The following is a 19,213-nucleotide window of genomic DNA, read 5'->3' on the forward strand; positions in this document are numbered from 1 at the left end:
ATAGACACCCCACCCGCCATACCCCCAGCTCCAAGCTATTTAAAGCTGGCTTTGCCACTGTTGTTTTTTCATAGGCGAAGTGGAAAATGAAGATCAACCAAAGAGGTTCTTTCAAGGCACCAGTAGCAGTCTGCTTTCTCCTGATATTCCATCAGTTCCTGACATGTGGTAAGCAATTTAACTTTGGGTTTCCAACATTCATTAAGGTGTGTATTGCATGGTTTTACCAAGGCCTTATTTGACTTGCCAGCTTTGGCACAATTTTTTAGATGTTAGCAAGCTGATCTCAAATGAATTTATTGATTAGTTTGTATAGTTAGTTGGTATTAATTCTCAGACGTGTATATTTAACACTGAATATATAATAGGTATGTTATTTGGAAATGTAGCCATAGGAATAGATTACTATATGGTACATGGGAGAGGTATGGTTATACACACCTGGAAAAAAACATTCTTCTATTTACTTGAACCACAGTAAACCTAGTTCAGTGAGAAAAAGAGAACTTTCTTTGTTACTCTTTACTTTGCTATCCAGATGGTGTCCTGTGAAACTGTAACTACCACTACTTCTTTGCTGTAGATGGTCTGTGGTCATGTGGAGACTTTTACCCCCTCAAAATGCACATTCAAATCTCTTGACTTCTGTTTACAATGGGTGGCCTTTTCTTCTCCCAGTCTATCTTCAGATGCTCTTGATGGAAACAGCAGCAGTGCTGGATCTTCTTGTAACTCACCAGCTAAAGTCAGCACTACCACCGACTCTCCTGTGTCACCCTCTGACTCGGGCTCTCCATTTATCCCCGTAGATGAGCTTTCATCTAAGTGATTCACCACTCCAAGACTTGTTTTTCTGATGGAGAGGAAAATCCAGTTGGAGCAATAATGTAGAATTGTATCGCGCAATGTGGGCTATTTCCTCTTTTACATTTTTCCTTTTAGGAATATTCAGACATATTGTTATTCTAGAGAACTTCCATATCCAATTCCTGAGGATGTGCTTAAATTCAACATAGTAATCTTTTCAAAACATCTTCTAAATGAGGAATATGTTAAAGCTATAAATTGACATCTTTTAAGCTGCTAATATATCTATATACCTATGTCATCCCTTGATTATTTTTTTTTAATAATTAAGACTGCTGTTTATTTATGGGGATAGTAAGTTCTGATGAAGTATAATTGTTAAATCAGTATCACAGACTCATGTTTGAAAATGACACTTTGTGCCCACATTAGTTCTTGATAACATTTTCAGTAATTGCTAGCCTTCACTTAAAAAAAGAAACATAACCAACCTGTCAAAGGCTATTTTTAAAGTAAGCTAATTATAACATACTAATTTTACAGTTACCTGTTTTACACAGGAATCCGGAGCTATTTACTTTATATTAGGAAGAGAAAGGGGTAGTATAAGGAGGAAAAAATCCTAAATGAATAGCAAAAGCAAAATGCTTAATTGGGGCTTTGTGCCAGTATTCAACTTGTGTTTTACCTTGATCAATTTTATATTTAGATGTGGAGAAGCCAGTGTTGATTAGTTGTAGCTTTTTGCATTTTTGTAAATTCCTTTTTATTTCTAATTATGACTGCTGATTTGATTAAATATGTTTCCTACATGTAATGGATTTTCTGTCAGAATTACCCACTTCCTTTTCCCCCTTAATGACTGTAAATATTTTTTTTAACTCCAAATGTTTTGCTATCTAAAAATCTTTTAAGGAATTTTAAAAATAGAAATAGAATAGCCCTAGCAAAGTGTTAAATTTTAAAACTTAAAATAAGTACTTTGAACAATTGGGGGTAGTTAACATTTGATTTAAAATTAGAAAGGGAATTTTCTGAATTTAAGTTGAGAATAGATTGAAATGAACTTAATCAGTTATGAATAGTCCTTATAAAACACATTTCTTTTTCAAAGGAGATATTAGAACAGTAATTTTTAGCTATACTCCCAAAAGGGAGAAGACACATGTGCAGAGGACTGTGTTGCAAAAGCCTTGAAGGCATTCACCATAAGAGTCTATGGATAAATGTAACCACATACTCCCAAGTATGCACCATTCATCATGATGGGCTTCTGAGAAGGGAATAGAATTCTACTAATAACCAATAAACAGGACTGGTGGTATAGTCTTAGTGATGCTTTAGCTTCTCTGCTTCCTAGGTCTTAGACTTGTTAGGTAAAAAGAAAGGGATTAGAGGGGCTTTGCTGCAACTCAATGTGGTAGCAGTTCTGTACCTTTCCCCGCTATCCCCCCCAAAAATCATGTCTGTCAACAAAGACAGAAAAGGTTCTTATACAGTGATGATGCATTTGCACAGACTCTGGGAGAGGATATCATGTTTCAGAACAAAAACCACTGAAGATAGACGAAGTGAGCTTTTAGGGTGAAAACACTGCTTCAAGAAACCGTGTATAAATTCATATGCTAAGTAACACATTAGTATGTGCTTATATATGTAGGGGGTACTCTAGGAATTGGACCCCTCTAGGAAAGGGTTTGCTTTGGTAATCATAACTCAGCTCAGACAATTTTTCACTTTCTTCAAGTTAGTTTAGACTTCTATGTTATGTGCTAGAATAACATAACTCACTACAGTATGCTTGGTGTGGCATTTGTGAATAATGTTGTTGGCTTTTCATTCTTGATTAATCATTGCAACTGTTGCCTTTTGAGCTTGTGTAATGGAAGGAGCCTGTTTTTCTCTCTATAAAAGACTTTCCCTCTCTTGGTATTCAACCCCAAAGAATTGCTTAACTTTTCCATGCTGTTTTTGTGGTTGGTTCCTTTTGAGTATGATAAGGCTGTAGTTTATCTTAAACATGCCAAAGACCTGTCACGTCACTCTTCTGTAGGGAAGACTGATTCTGGGGGGTTCGACTTTGCTTGTCTCATTTTTCCTGAATGAGTCTCTTACTGTCTAATCTAGAACTCATCTTAAAGATGCAAGAACAAGAGTTAGTTGTGCTGTGTGTATGTGTTGGTGTGTCCTCTTTCTGTTATATTTATGCTAGTTTTCAAAGTGCTAATAAAAATTAAAATGAAAGAGAAACTTGGCTTCCAAAATTCTTTTCGGTGTAACACTTTTTGGCTTTAAAAGTATGCTCATGTTTGCTACAGGACTTCCATCTTAGAAATCTTAGAAGCACAGCTTAAGAAATTCACTTTGCCATTATTCTAACTGAGCTATTTGTTGTATGTTCTTCTTTAATAAAAAGTAGAGAGGTCTTTGGTTGCTAAAATACTTGTATTAAATCTACACCTACCCTTGTAATCCACCAAAGAACTTAGATCTCTGAATTTTCACATAAACTTGCCCCATTTCATGAAAAGTTTCATATGTAAAATTCTAAAAAGAGGAAAACATCTCTGTGAGCCTAAAATTGCCGTGTCAGCCAAAAAATGTGTTATTATTTTGGTCTGGACCTATAATTTCACTGGTGTAAGGAACTCCTGGTGAGGAAACATCTTCTGTTAATGCAGATCAGCTACTGTTTGCGTACCACCTCTAATTCAAAGAGTTGCTTGGGATATTGAGAGGTTAAGTGACGTTGCCAGTATCACAGATGAGACTTGAATTCTGGTCTTCTGAGTCTGAGGCTATGAACTATCTCTCCAAAATATGCCATCCTCAAAATGACATTAGAATTCCATCACTGAGATTTTGAAAGTAGAATTTAAATTTGTAGAGTTGTTTTTTGAAGCTTACTTCTCTTCTGGAACCCATGACTAGAGCTTAGTCACTGCGAGCCAAAAATTTCAAATTTTTGTCCTTGGCTTTAATTTGTGACAAAATGATGATAATGGACCTTTTCATTTATCAAATTCAGAGCTGATGAGTTACAAGGCTATACTAAGAGTGACTTTGTTTTGTTTTGTTTTTAACTGGATAGTTCTTTTTTTCCCTAGGAAAAGGAGGTACCCCCAGAATGAGGTCTTCTTGTTTTCTTGCTCTTTACATCAGTGAAAAAGGATTTTAACACGATTGTTTTCAGAACTGGTGCAATGCCCAGCGCCCTCCACCCCCTTCCAGGTTGATATTTGAAAGTCTGCTCTACATCATAAATTCTACAATTTAGGCATCGTGATATAAAAGATGATTTTTTAAAACCCCGTGGAAATTTAAGTAGAACTTAGTCATTTAGTCCAGCCTTGCCACCCCATTACAGGATTTCCTTCTTATAGTACCACTTACTGAGCAGAGGGCTCAGTACTTCCAATGGTGGAGAAGTCTCGCCCTCACAAGACATTCCATGCCATTTTTTGATAGCTCTAGTTATTAGACAGTTCTTTCTTAAATTAGAGAAAGGCAGTTGGGAGGGAAAATCTGTACGTACATAAGTAACAATATACTACCAGATAATTTGGTTTGGGATGGATTTAACTGAATCTTTAAAACAAATTCTAAGCCTGTACTCACCTTGAACCCTTGTCCTTGGATTATTAGATTCTTTGGACTCCCACTAACAACATGTCTAATCTCTTCAGTGACTAAAAGTCTTATTCCACAGGCACATCTGTATGTCTTTTACATAATGGACTCTCTGTAACAGTATATTATAGGGAGAAAAAGTAATCGTTGTTTTCTCTGACCTTGCATTTCAATATTTTAGCTCTTACGACCTAAGCCTAAAGAGGTCTCATCCATGTAGAATTCATTGCCAAATAATTAAAGCTTTTAATTTTGAAAAGGGCAGACCATGCTAAATGAGGCTAAGATAATTCCAGTGAAAATGCAGTCCAGCCTTGCCTCCTCCATTGCCACACCATGTCTTCTTACATCACAGATGACTTTCCAATGATTTTTCCACCAAGGTTAAAAATAGGATTGGTTTTCACTGTTGTCTATAAGTTCTAGGTAGAGGGAGCCAAAGGAAAATCACATAGGCAGCTTGGAAATTTGTTTTTACTATCCTGGTGGCAGGATAATTAATGGCCATATGTTCTTAAAAGCACTAAATAAATGCATCCATATGATTAGCTGGATTCTATAAATTGACTGATAGCTGTATATGTGAAATTGGAGATCTTTGTGGCCTGACAGCAACACAAATTGGTAAAAATAATTGCCCAGACTCAGCCTTTCAGTATGTGATCAGACTACAGTTTGGTCCCCTAAAGTACTGTCTCTGTCTTTGCAAGCAGAGAGAATGTCATGCTGGTCATAAACCTCTGAACCCTTTCAGAAGATGCTTGAAGCAGTTAGGGAGGGTCACACCCATAGAAGTCAAGGCTCTGATCCTTTCCTGCAATGTGGAACTCATTTTGTTCTTTCTCAGCCATAGTGTCCTCTGTCTTTTGAATTATGCATGATTTATTTGGAAATGGAATGCTAATTTCTCTCTGCTTTCTTGTTTTGTGTGAATAAATTATTTTCTTGGGATTTGCATGTTAATCACTTGCTCTCATTGCAGCAAAGCACACGCCAATTAAAAAAAAAAACACCTTCATCAGCTGATAAGACGTGAGACTTAAGGTACACTTGGTGTGGACATTGTTTAAAAGGACCCTGGGAGGAACATCCCAAATCTGCGAATTTTTCCTGTGGCATCAATGGAAAATCTTATCTAATACTCAAAAGTCAACTACCAGCAAGAAAACTTTTTTTGGAATAATTATCGTATGGCTATAAGAAAGGGGGTGGAGTAGATCCCTCTACTACAATTTAGTTTATTTCTTGGCCTGGGTCTTCTCCCTTGGTAGCTCTCCAGGGAACCTAAGCTTAAAACTGAAGGTCATGACTTGAAACAGTCAGAAAGAGCTAGCCTGTGATTTTGTGCTTTATAGGGAAGTAGTTTGAAATTAAATTATCCAGCAAAGGAACCTAATTATACCTTTCATTTTTCTTCTGGATCTTCCAAGGAGATCTCCACTAAAGTCATCCTTCTATGCTGCCTCGTGGCATGGAGGTGAGCCCTGGCTTCTGGAAGGCTGTGCCAATAGAGTGTAACCTCTTGAAGTTACAACCAAGTTGGAAAAGCTTTGTGTCTGGGTCTGGTAATAAGCCTGTTTAGCGTCGTAGGACTAGAAAAAGTCCTTTAGAAAAAGTCAGAAACAGAAAGTTGGCCCCTCAATGTTGATTTTTTGGGAGTGCCACAGACATTCATGAAGGCTGCCTACTAAAGGGTGGAAGGGGTTGAACTAGTTAGCATTAGTGGAGGGAAGAACTAACAAAACAAAACAGATTGCTACATTATGGAAGTATTATGAGGGGAAATAGAAACATTGTGGTTGGTTTAGTTTGTCTTCTTCACTGGCATGTTAAATTACTGAGTGTCAGTGATTTGTAGACTTACATTGAGTCAACTCAAGAGCAAACATTAAGTGCCTACTCTGTGAGAGGCAGTGTTCAAGGTACTTAGGATACAAAGCAAAAGCAAAATCTACTACCCTCTCCAAAGTTACATATGATCTCTTGAGTTGCCAAATCTGATGGCTTTTTCTCAGTCCACATTCTCCTTGACTTCTCTACAGCTTTTGACACCATAGATGACTCTCCTCCTTGATACTCTTTTCTCAAGGTTTTCAGGACACCCCTCTCTCCTGGTGCTCTTCCTGCCTGTCTAACCACTCCTCATTCTCTTTTCTGGATCCTCTTCCAGATCATGCCTCCTATTTGTAGGTGTCCCTCAGAGTTCTGTTCTGGACCTTCTTCTCTTCTCCCTTTGTACTACTTCACTTGGTGATCTCATCTGTTCCCCTGGATTTAATTACCATCTCTATGCTGATGATTTTCAAATCTACCTATTCCACCCCTGACCTCTCTGCTGACCTCCAAATCTCACATCTTCAACTGCCTTTTAGACATCTCAAACTGGAAGTCCAGTAGACATCTTAATCTCAAGAAGTCCAAAACAGGCCCTCCTCCCCTGCCTTCCACCTTCCCTATTTCTGTAGAGGATAACACCATCCTCCCAGGCCCTCAGGCATGCAACCTGAGAGACACCCTAGTCTTCTTACTCTCTCTCACCTTGCCCCCATATCCAATCCATTGCCAAGACCTTGGCAACATCTCTCGAATATGCCGCCTTCTCCCCTCTGACACTGCCACCATCCTGGGGCAGGCCCTCATCACCTCACGCCTAGATTATTGCTCCAGCTCTCTCCCCACTCCAATCCATCCTCCTTCAGCCACCACAGTGATTTTCCTAAAGCGGAGGTCCAATTTATGTCATTCTACTACTCAATAAACTCTAGTGGCTCCCTATTGCTTCCACGAGCAAATACAAAATGCTCTGTTTGGCATGCAAAGCTCTATACCACCTAGCCCCCACCTATCTACCAGTCTTTTTATGTCTTACTCACTGCATGTACTCTTCAGTCCAGTGACACTGGCCTTCTGGCTACTCCACAGACAAGACACTCCATCTCTTGATTCTAGACATTTTTTCTTGCTATCCCTCATGCCTGGGACACTTTGCCTTCTCTGCCCCAACTATTGATTTCCCTGGCTTTAAGTTCCAACTAAAAGTTCCTCTTTTACAGGAAACCTTTCTCAATTCCTCTTAATTCTAGTGCCTTCCTTCTCTTAATTATTTCCTATTTATCCTCTATGTAACTTTTGCTGTTTGTTATTATCTAAGTCCTTTCAGTCATGTCCAACTCTCTGTGACTCCATTTGGGGTTTTCTTGTCAAAGATACTGGAAAGGTTTGCCATTTCTTTCTCCAGCTCATTTTACAGATGAGAAAACTGAGGCAAACAGGGCAAAGTGACTTGCCCAGGGTCACCCAGTTAGTAAGTGTCTGAGGTTGGATTTGAACTCAGGAAGATGAGTCTTCCTGACCCCATGTTTGGCACTCTTTCTATACACTGCATCATCTATGTAGCTGGCTTTGTATATATTTGTTTACATATTGTCTCCCCTATTAGATCATCAGCTTCTTGAAGACAAGGACTGTCTTTTGCCTTTTTTTGTATCCCCAGTTCTTAGCACAGTGCCAGGTATACAGTAAGCACTTAATAAGTGCTTAATGATTGACTAATAATGGCCTTCAGCTTGAAGAAATCAAGTACCTCTCTTCTTTGCCTAATTTTGTTTTGGGAAAGTTCCTCTTTAATTCACTAATTAATAATCTCTGGTCATAGGATCATAGCTAGAAGGGACCTTGGATGTCATCTAGTCCAACCTGGTCATTTTATTGATGAGGAATTTCTTGCCCAAAGGTTTAGTGACTTGGCCAAAGTCATCTTTGAAAGTAGTTCATGTAGTTAGGTAGTTAGTAGCAAAGTCAGTTCTTGAACCCAGGCTCATGGATACCAAATCCGGCCTTCTTTCTACCACACTATTGTCAATTGCTGCAACAGAAATATACATGTACTAAACACCTGATGCAAGGATCTCCTATGCTTACCACTTCTGTCTTTGGAATGAAAGTTACTCGAACAGGGGAATTACGTTTTTACTCTTTATCTCTTGCACAGTGCTTCACACATGGGTGCTTAATGTTTGTTGAAATGCCCAAATAGCCAGACCACTAACTAATCCCACCACATTCTCTTACTTATATTGAATTTGAATCTGCCTTACCATAGCTCCTAGTTTAGAATCAGAGATTTAAAGACTGAGACGTACCTTAAAAATCATCTAGTCCAATTCTCTTATTTTGTAGATGAAACTGAGACCCAATGAAGTTAAATGACTTGCCCAAGATCATACAGTTAGCCAGTAGTAGAGCCTGTATTTGAAGTCTTCTGACTCCTAATCCAGAGCTCTTTCCATAGGGTGATTGTTGTTCCATGGGGGCTCTTCCATGTAATCACCTATCAGATATGACAATGACAGCCACCATTTCATATCTTAAAGTCTCTTCCATTTCCTGTATCTATTCCTTGCAGGGCCTTCATAACCTTCATCCTGGTTGCCCTTCTCTGGATATTGAATGATTTCTACTTTGTCAAAGTTCTTCTTAAAGTTTGATACCCCAGATTGAACACGAAACTCTGGATGTGATCAGCAGTACTACAGGGGGATTATTATCTGCATTGTTCTGGATGATACTTCTATTAATGCCTTAATGCTAATTGCCTTAACTTTCTTAGCATCCGCCTCACACTGTTGCCTCACATTAAGCTTGGAATATAATTAGGCTCCTTTACTGGTTAATTTAATTTCAGAATATTTCCTGGTACAGTGTGACTATACTCAAAATATTACCCCACAATCCTAAGAAGTCATTCAGTTAGCTAGTTTTTCCCATGTCTTTGTAATTGCTACAAAGACTCGATAGTGGTCTCAGAGATTCTCAGCTAGTCTTCATCTAGTTGTTCCATGTCTCTTACTAGCACATCATGAGGATCTTTACCCAAAGCCCAGTTGAAAGTGAAAAGACTATTTGCTGATGGAAAAATGGTTCCCTTTAGGCTTGATGAGAACCGGAGCCTTTCTCACCCAATGCCATCTCCTGCCATGGGTTTGACCCAATAATTAGGACCAATTAGTCTGAATGACTACCTTTGCATTAGCAAGAGTCAAAAAGCTAGGTCTCTCAGCATCCCAACTGGCATCCCACTGAAATGGGAGGCTCCAGTTCCTAAACCCTAACTAAGCTGTAGTTTTAGGTCACTCAGTCAATAAACATTAAGTGCTTCCTATGTGCCAGGCACTGTGTTAAGTGCTGGATATGAAAAAAAAAAAGAGGGTCCCTGCCCTCGAGGAGTTTATAATTTAATGGTGAGAGGAGAGTGGCCTGCCTGGGATTTGTGGAGGCATAGAATGCTGTGCTCTATCATTTCCTACTTTTTCTTGCTCTTAGCTCTCCTGCCTGGCTCTGTACCTGCCTCCCTTTCTACCTGCTTAATGTCCCACCATCTGATGCCCTTCTTTGTGCCTTTCTTTCTTCCCTTTCTTCAGTTTCAGATTTTTAAGAGTGAGTACCAAATCAAGCCCTCTCCAGCCCAGACAGCTTTTAACGCAGTGTCTCATCACAGTCATAGTATTTCAGAGGCCACCTAGTCTAACACATACCTGTACAGGAATCCTTTCTGCAAAGTCTCTGTATGACAAGGGATTCTACAGCCTCCACTTGAAGGCCTCCTGTTTTCTCTCCAATTGTTAGGAAGTTTTTTAGCTTAGGTCTGTCTCTCTGTAATTCTAGTACAGTGGAAATAACACTTTATTTAGAGGGAGATGATATTGGCTCTCCCACTTACTACTAATATCACTTTGAACTCTCTAGTCAAGGTTGTGTCCTAGGCTCTCTTTTCTTCTCCCCCTATTCTCTCTCAGTAACCACATCAGATCCCACTATCATCTCTGTGGCAAACAACTTATAGATCTATATCTCCAGCTCCCGCTTCTCCCCCCAGGCTTCAGTCCCACATCACAAATTGCCCGTTAGAAATTTCAAAATGGGTATCCCAGGGACATCTGAAGCTCAACATGTCTAAAACTGAACTCTTTAATCTTCCCCTGCACTGTTCCCTCTTCCAAGCTTCCTTAGATCCCTACATACTGCTGCCAAAGCAATTTTCCTTAAGTTCCTATATGACCCTGTGACTCCCCTACTCAGCCAACTCCAGGGGCTCCTTAGTGACACTGCTCTGTGAATAAGATGTTTCCATCTCTTGGTTTTCTCTGGCTGTTCCCCATGCTCTAAATGATTTCTTTCCTCAGCTCTACCTAACAACTTTCCTGGTTTACTTGTTCTTAAACTTCTCCCTTTGTCTCCTATGTTATTTCTGACTCTGACAAAGTTGTTTGGGAATGCAACCATCCTCTTTAATGGAAGTTTTACTATAGACAAGGAGTAGGTAAAGGTGTGAACTTTCCTGAATCCATAGTAAAACTATGCACTACACTTAACTTACTGCCTCTCTCCTCATTCTGAGAAATATGAAAAAGAGAGGGTTTTTCCAGGTTTTTTTTTCGAGGTGGGGGATGAGTAGGGAGAGTATCATTACCATAGAAAATCTGAGCTATAAACTGTTTTTTAAAAATAAATAACACAGATGGCCCATGTGGATCTATATGGCATCTACTGGTGGAAAAATGAATAGGCATCCATCAATGCAAAGGTCACATTCTCTCAGTCTGGAAGGGATTTCAAAGATTATCTGGTTTAATTCATCTGAATTTTATAGATGAGGATGCCAAGGGCCAGAGTGGTTGAGTTGTCCAAGTTTATACTAGTATTAAGTAACCACGGCATTAGGATTTAAACCCAGGTCTGACACTAAATGTAATACCCTTCTCACTATGTGTCATTAATGATACTGCACTGAGTTGGGTATTTTTGTTTTGTTTTTTGCATTAGTGGTAGGTTTGTGCTAAGCCATCCCTACTTTTGCTGGGCCTCTGGGATTGTTGCTGTCATTCAGTTGTTTTTCAGTTATGTCCAATTCTTCATGACCCAATTTGGGGTTTACTTGGTGGAGATCCTGGAGTAGTTTGTCATTTCCTTCTCCAGCTTATTTTACAGATGAGGAAACTGAGGCAAACAGGACTAAGTGACTTGCCTAGAGTCACAGTTAGTAAGTGTCAGAGGCCAGATTTGAACTCAGGAAGATGAGTCTTCCTAACCTCAGAGCAGGTACTCTATTTACTGCAGCTCTACCTAGCTGCCCCTGGACCTCTGGGATGACGAGCAGTATATATCTATGATGTTATCAGTCAAATTAAAGAACAGAGCTTATTTTTCTCTGTAAGTCTAACTGGCCTTTACGGGAACTGAGTCATAAACTTGACTGGAGGAACACCATGTTCTAATCAACCAATCCAGACTATAGAAATAACATGATCAGATACAAAACTTTCCTTTCTGCCTCATGGGACTTTGTTCATACTTCTCCCTCAGTTTGGGGTCCTGTCTTTCAAGTAGGATGTTGACAAGCTTTAAGTCAAAGGAGGGAAACCAGAATGGTAAAATGGTGAAGGGACTCAAAGCTGTGACACTTTGGAGATGTTTACCCTGGAGAAGGGGAGACATACTGGGAACGTCATAGTGGATTGCCACCTGGAAGAAGGAAGTAGATGTCTGTGACTGCAGAAGACAGAACTGGCATCAGTAGGTGAAAGAGATAAGGAAGCTGATTTTATCTAGTTCAATACATTAAAAAATTCTCAACAATTAAAGCTGTCCAAAAATTGAAAGCTATTCCTTAGGAGATACTGAGCTCACTTTCACTGGAAGTTTCCAAGCAGAGATCTGAATGGCCACCTGTTAGGGATGTAGAGGGAATTCTGGGTGGGAGGCTGGACAAGATGCCTTCCAAATTCCTTCCTACTATAATCTCTTTTGATCCTTGGAAAGTCTCTATCCCTTCTTGGCAGAGGCATAAGATGGACAGTACTGGTGATCACATACAGTTTAACTAGCAAAGGCAAGAAAGCCAAATTCAATACTGACCAAGAAGTTATGTTATTTTTAATCCTGTGGACAGGGTGTTTGTAAGTGAGTGACTGGTAGTTTTGTCCCTTATTAGTTATCTTTTCTGTCTCCTTTATTGAGGTGAGAGCTGTTGATGAAAGGCATTACTGGCCTCTCTTTACAAGTTCTAGGTGGGACACTCAGTATTCAGCCAAACTCCTGCTTCCCAGATCCAAGCACAGAATAATGGAGCCAGAGAGAAATGCATTCCCTACCAGAGATAGGTCATTAGAAACTATGTTGGTGCCTCATAATGATAAACTCTATTGCCATACGTCTGGTCCAATCCCTTCTAAAAAGCTAGATCCTCATATCATGCAAGAACAAATGGTCATCTTACCCAGTGGTATCAAATTGAAGCCACATATTTGCTTAGAAAACCACATAATTATATTATCCATATTCTAGTGTATTTTTATTTATCTTGTTAAGTATTCCCCAATTATGTTTTAATCTGGTTCTGACCACACTCCAGAGTGTTGTGGCTGGCATGCAACTGGCTGGGCATGTGTTTGCCACCTCTGATCTAACCTATAGTAAAGTGAATTTTCCACAATCTCTACTAAGCAGCACTGAATCACTTTAAGGAGTTAAGCTGAAACAATAGAATAGCCCTAGATTGAGCATCAGGAGATGTGGGTTTAGTCCTGGTTTTATCATTGTTTTGCTATGTGACCTTGCTCAAGTCACTCTCCCATTTAGGACTCAGTTTTTCTTGTCCAGGGAGACTAGATAAAATGGTTGTTAAGGTTTTTTGCAGCTCTGATCTTCTCTGTCAGTCTATGCAGAGAGGCCCATCCTCTTCTGATTCCAAGTCCAAAGCTATTTATAGCATCCTGGACTTAGAGGTATGGAAGATTTTAGAGATCTTGATTCTAGTCTGACACCCTTATTTTATTAGATGAGGAAATTCAAGCCCAAAGGGATGGATATGACTTTCCCAAAGTAACAGGTAATAAGTGACAAAGCTGAGATTGGAACTCAGGTCCTATAACTCTAAATCCAGCATTGTTTTCACTGTATCCCACTTCAAAAATTCCCCCCAAGATTGACCCCCCTCAGGAACATTTAATAATATATCATGCCAGAGTGTGCACCAAGCCAGCAATAAGTGTGCTCTGGGTTCAACTTTCCAGCCAATTGTGTGCCCACCAAGGGTAGAATGACTTAGTCTAGTAACATTCAGCAACCTCCTTTTTCTCTTTCTCCATCTATCTGAAGTCTTCACTTCTGATATTTATCATTCGTACCACCCACCAGCTGGCAAGCACACACCACCCCTGCCTTCCTTTTTTCTGCCCTGGCACTAGTACCCCAAACACTGCTTCCATGGTGTGTTTGTAGGCTGACAAGAGGGCCTCTGAATACCAGCTTTGGCAGGATACCATCCACACCATCAGACATTGTGTCCAGGGGTTTTGTTTATGGGGTTTTTTCCTTTGTTACAAGGAAAAGCTCATTTTAGTGAAGAAAAAATGTGGGGTGGGGGGTCAAGGTGGGGAATATTTGGGATGAATTGTTTAAAGGACATCAATAAAATATACTGAAACATCACAAAGGAACTTTGCCTTTGCCTGGACGGGAGTAGAAGGCAGCATCCTATGGATAAGCTGCCACACATTGGGGAATTCACATAATCACTTCCGCTGTCTCTTCTTTCTCCCTAGCAACACGACTTCTGAAACACCAATGCTTTGTAGCTTTTCTGAGCCGCCTCCTAGCGGACCACCAGATCCTGATTATTCGGTACGCCTCCTCCCACCTCCAACTCACTAGTTTCAATGGGGCTTGCTGGCAGCTGGGGGTGGAGGGGGGGGGGGGGAACAATGTGGCCTTTCATCAGGCCTTGCTTGTGAAACATGAGATGGCCCCGCATCTCCTCCAGGGGCTCTGCTCCCATTCTTCCACCTCCGGTTCTCAGGGCCTTTGGATACAGAAAAGGAGAACTTCCCAAACCACTACGGGGGAGGCACGGGTGGGCAGATTGGAGCCTTTAGGTCTGCTTTTGGAAACCCAGCCTATTAGAGAATGCAAAGCAGAATGTTTATCCACAGAATGGCTTAAGAAGCCATGAAATGTAATCCTGGGCAGAGCAGGATATGATATATCATGAATTCTGGGGGGAAAATCCCTCAACCTATCTGTGCGTCAGTTTCCTCCTCCAGAGAGAGAGCTGAATAATTGGTATAAGCTCGCTGCATAGTAATTTTACAAAGATGAATATGGTAATTGCCATCAAATTCAATTGAATTCAACACTTACTAAATGCCAGCTATGTACAGGGCACCGTGCTGTGCACTGGGGATATGGGCATGAATAAAATCATGGTCCCTGCCTCTAAGGAGCTCACAGGTCTTGCACGTACCCTTTGACGTAAGCTTTACGAATGACATTTTTTAAAAAATCAATCTATTCATAGAGTCATTGGATTTTAGAATGAAAAGAAAGGGACCTTAGATATCATCTAATCCAGATGTCTCATTGTATAGATGAGGAAACAGAGGCCCATGGAAGGGAAAAGACTTGCTGGTAGTCACAGAGTGAGATCATGAGATCATTAATCTAGGGCTAAAAAGGACCTCCAAGACTATCTAGTCCAACCTTGACATTTTACAGAGGAGGACACTGAGGCCCAAGAAGGGGAAGGAATTTATCCAAGGTCACACCTAGGATCCTACAATTAGAACTGGAAGGGACCTCAGAGGCCATGCAATCCAACCCTTTCATTTTACAGAGGGGGAAACTGAGGTCCAAGGAGAGGAAGGAACTTAACCAAGGTCATACAGGTAATAAGTTCCAGAACTAGGACATGAACCCCAATCTCCTGTTCCCCCATTTCAATGCTCTTTCCATTCCACTGCCTTTCATGTGACTTGTCCTAAACTAGAATTGTAGCATAGGCAGTGATAACTGGCATTTAGACTTCACTTGCAAAATGCTATACAGAGGTTCTCACATTCAAGCCTCATAGCACCCTTGTGATGTAGATGTACTATAGGTATTGGAATCCCTATGTTACAGATGGGGAAGTGGAGGCCTAAAGAGGTCACACAGTAAGTGTCCAAGGTGGGTTTCGCATGCAGTTCTTCCTGACTTCCAGTCCAACTCTCCATCCATCATGCTGATCAGCCTTCTACTAAGGGGCATGAATCCAAAAAGCTCATAACAAAGAGAACACATCTGATGGTTCTCTTGCTCTATTTTCTGAGCATCAGAATGCCATTTTCATAAGAGTGACAGCCACAATTGCTTCTTGTTTTCTCCTGATGAATGATGCATCTATCAGGCAATCATTTTATCAGGCCACTTGATAACCCAACCTACTGTTAATTCTGTTGCTGATTCACTATTTGACTTACACATCGTTCGTCTGAAATGATTGACTTTTTTTCCATCTTGTTCTGTGATAACATTTCAAGATAATTGAGTTTGCTATAGCAATTTGCCCATCACGGAAGAGAATTCAATACTTCACTTTAAATTCACTTTGAAGGTACTTAGAGATCCTCTGTTACCCATTTTTGAGCCCAGTAATTCCATCCTGTAAGGCCAATGCAGATTTACAGCTATAACCTGCATGTATTGTGTGCCCGTGCCTGTGCTGTGAAGGTTTTCTGCCCTTAAGGTAGACTTCGAAGACAAAAGCATGACCAATCAATAAGCATTTATGAACTTCCTTCTCCATGCCAGACACTGTACTAGGCATTGAGGATTCAGTGAAACAGTCTCTGTTTTCAAGAAGCTTACATTCTCCTGGGGGTAGGGATGGGGAATAACATGTAAACAAATAAAGACAAAATATAGACTTAATAAGGGAAGAGAATGAACATTTATTATGTGCCTACTATGTGCCAGGCACCTTGCTAAGTAATTTACCAACATTATCTCATTTGATCTTCACACTAACCATGGAAAGTATGTTCTATTATGATCCCCATTTTACAGATGGGGAAACTGAGGCTATCAAAAGTTAAGTGACCTGCCCTGAGTCACACAGCTAATATAGGTTTCTGAGGCTAGATTTGAACTCAGTTTTCCTCAACTGTAAAATGAGGACAATAATAGCACCAACCTTTCAGGGTTATTATGAGGATCAAATGAGATAATATTTCTGAAGTGCCTAAAGATATAAAGATGTAAAGATACTATATATAAAGATACTATGCCTAGAAGATAGTAGTAGGTGCTTAATAAATGCTTGCTTCCTTTCTTCTGTAGGAAGTCATTTAACTTCCTTGGGCTTCAGTTTGCTCCTCTCTAAAATGAGGGCATTGGACTAGATGTCCTCTGAGAGGTCCCATTCATTTCTAGATCTAGGATCCTGTGTGTCACCTTGGGCCCTCAGAGGGCCCTTCTAGCTCTAGAATCCTGTAAGAAGAGAGGAGAGCCTTTCCTTGGTCTTGGATTGAACTCAAACTTGCCTCATATTGAAAGTTTGTTTAGTATTGTCTGTTTTCAGTTTAAGCAAAAATTGAGCATCTGGCATCCCATGCTCCCTCTAAAGCATATGGAGTTGGGGAGAACATATCTGAGTTGAGCTAAATCTAGAAGCATTGGGTTTCTCATTACACAACAATGAGGCTCCCTATCAAGACTTCTCAATGGATATTGTTTGTGCTCAGCAGTCAGAAGAAGCTTAAATTATCATCATCATCATTGGGCACGCCTGTGCTAAGAGGTTTAGGTTTTACAGAGGCAGTTACGAAGATGGGCTGTTTTTCTTAAAGCAACTTTCCCCTACAATCAAGTCAGTTACTATTCAGACCAACAGCTTCCTCTTCAGAGCCTGCCTTTTAAGTAAAATGGCAGCAAACCTATTCCAGAGAGGGTCCCCCATTTCTTTTCAAGTGCTCTTTGGGTCCTTGAAAAGTTCTCTGGGAATGGCCCCTATTTGTACCTGAGATTGGAACTCTCTATCTGCAAGGTTGAGGGAGGGGGGAGATAGTCTTTCCACAGAGGTTCAGTAGATAAGGGGTTAGGACAGCAGCTGCTGAAAATGCCAACCCAGAGCTTTGGTTTCTATCCAGTTTCACTGAGCTTGGAGTAAGTGGTAGCCATAGTCATCAGTAAGTTGATCAACCTGAAATCATCAGTGAGAGGCCTTGTGACCCTCACCAGGTCTCTTAACTGTTTTGTCAAATTGCAATTGAGTTGAAGATAGAGGAAAAAGCAGGAATTTTCACGAGTCCTTCACACCAATGAAATAATGGACCAAAACAACCCCAGAGATCAGCATCCCTATGTGTACCTCAGCTTTTTGATAACTTCACTTTACAGTGTTGCTTAGTGATTTGTTGTTTTAATAGAGCTATTTAAATTAAGGTCTAGGGTGGGAAGCATAATCTAGTGCAATGCTTCTTAAACTGTTTAAGAAGCACTGAAGTGGTTGCCAGTGGAAAAAGTTTAAGAAGTCCTGGGTGGGAGTCAGGAGATCTGGGTTCAAGTCCTAGCTTAGGCAATGATTTAGGTCACTAGCAGAGTGACCTTGGGCATGTCACCACTACACTCAGTGAGCCTCATCTGTATAAGGAGGATTCTAAAGGAGCCATTATTTTATCTCATAATTTATTCTAAAGCTCCATAAAGATTTGAATTTTAGATTCACTGTTCTCACATCTTGCCATTCGGATTTTTTATCACACAGAGACAAGCTAGAAATGTTCTTGACTGGCCTCATTTCCCAGCAACATACCTGGACCAGAAGTTTCCATCACTGGATCTTTTAGCTGAAAGAGGAAAATAGAGAATAACAGTCAGAAAGACCTGAATGTGGTTCAGTTGTGTCTGACTCTTTGTGACCCCATGAGCCATACTGTCCATGGGATTTTCTTGGCAAGGATACTGGAGTGGTTTCCCATTTTCTTCTCCGATGGATTAAGGCAAACACGGGTTCAGTGACTTGCCCTAGGCTAGTAAGTGTCCAAGGCTGGACTTGAACTCAGGTCTTCTTGACTCTAGGCTCAGTGCCCTATCCACTGAGCCACCTACATGCCTCCTAAGCTTACCTTCTCTGGGACACCAAGCACAATGTTTAGAAAGGGCCCAAGAAATACTGTCACTAGTGAGGTGCCATTCCATTATAATGGAGGTTATTGGGTACTCTTTATTTCTGTGTCTGATCAACAAGAGATGAACATTGCTATAACATAAAATACCACAGATCTCAAAATAATAGATTCCAAACTGGAAGGGACCTCAAAGAAGTCATCTGATTCAACCTTTTCTTTTTTTTTTTTTATTTTATTTTATTTTATTTTATTTTTTTATTTTTTTATTTTTTTAATGTTTAACAATCACTGCCATACAATTGCGATTTTATCCCTCCCCACCCACCCCCCACTACCTCCCTCCCTCCCCACGACTGCATACAATTCTGTATAGATTCTACATATACTTTCCTATTGAGTATATTTTCACTATAGTCATGCTATGTAGTCAGACTAAGATAAATGAAAGAATCCGTATAACAAATCAGAACATGATACACAGACAGATACACATACACAAACATGATCTGCTACATTATGTGAGTGACTTCCATATTTCTCTCTCTGAGTGTGGAAGGCATTTTGCCTTGAGGTCCACCATTGGGATTTTTTTTTTTTTTCAGGAGTTCTTGTGTTATTACAAAAATCTAAGTCTACCAGAAAAAACTCTCACACACTGTGGTTGTTGCTGTGCATAAAGTTCTCCTGGTTCTGCTCCTTTCACTCAGCATCAGGTCATATAAGTCCTTCCAGGCCTCTCTGAAGTCTTCTTGTTCATCATTTCTTATGGCACAATAGTACTCCATTACATTCATATACCATAATTTATTCAGCCATTCCCCAATTGATGGACA

General features: G+C 40.2%; 1 protein-coding gene across 9 annotated transcripts in view; it reads left to right on the forward strand.

Annotated features, from left to right (window-relative positions):
* Positions 1-19,213, forward strand: part of LOC140516414 (P2R1A-PPP2R2A-interacting phosphatase regulator 1-like) — a 67,482-nt gene that overhangs the window by 18,740 nt on the left and 29,529 nt on the right. For 4 of the 9 annotated variants that reach the window (XM_072627368.1, XM_072627370.1, XM_072627376.1 and 1 more), the window contains exons 9-10: positions 75-168; positions 14,040-14,118. In XM_072627368.1, coding sequence (XP_072483469.1) covers positions 75-168; positions 14,040-14,118 — 173 coding nt within the window. Of the gene's footprint in view, positions 1-74; positions 169-678; positions 3,058-14,039; positions 14,119-15,106; positions 15,194-18,016; positions 18,145-19,213 lie in introns of those variants that run through there. The other 5 variants (XM_072627372.1, XM_072627375.1, XM_072627371.1 and 2 more) reach the window with 4 other exon arrangements.

Source organism: Notamacropus eugenii, chromosome X (genome assembly GCF_028372415.1).
Source record: "Notamacropus eugenii isolate mMacEug1 chromosome X, mMacEug1.pri_v2, whole genome shotgun sequence".
Classification (NCBI taxonomy): Eukaryota; Metazoa; Chordata; class Mammalia; order Diprotodontia; family Macropodidae; genus Notamacropus; species Notamacropus eugenii.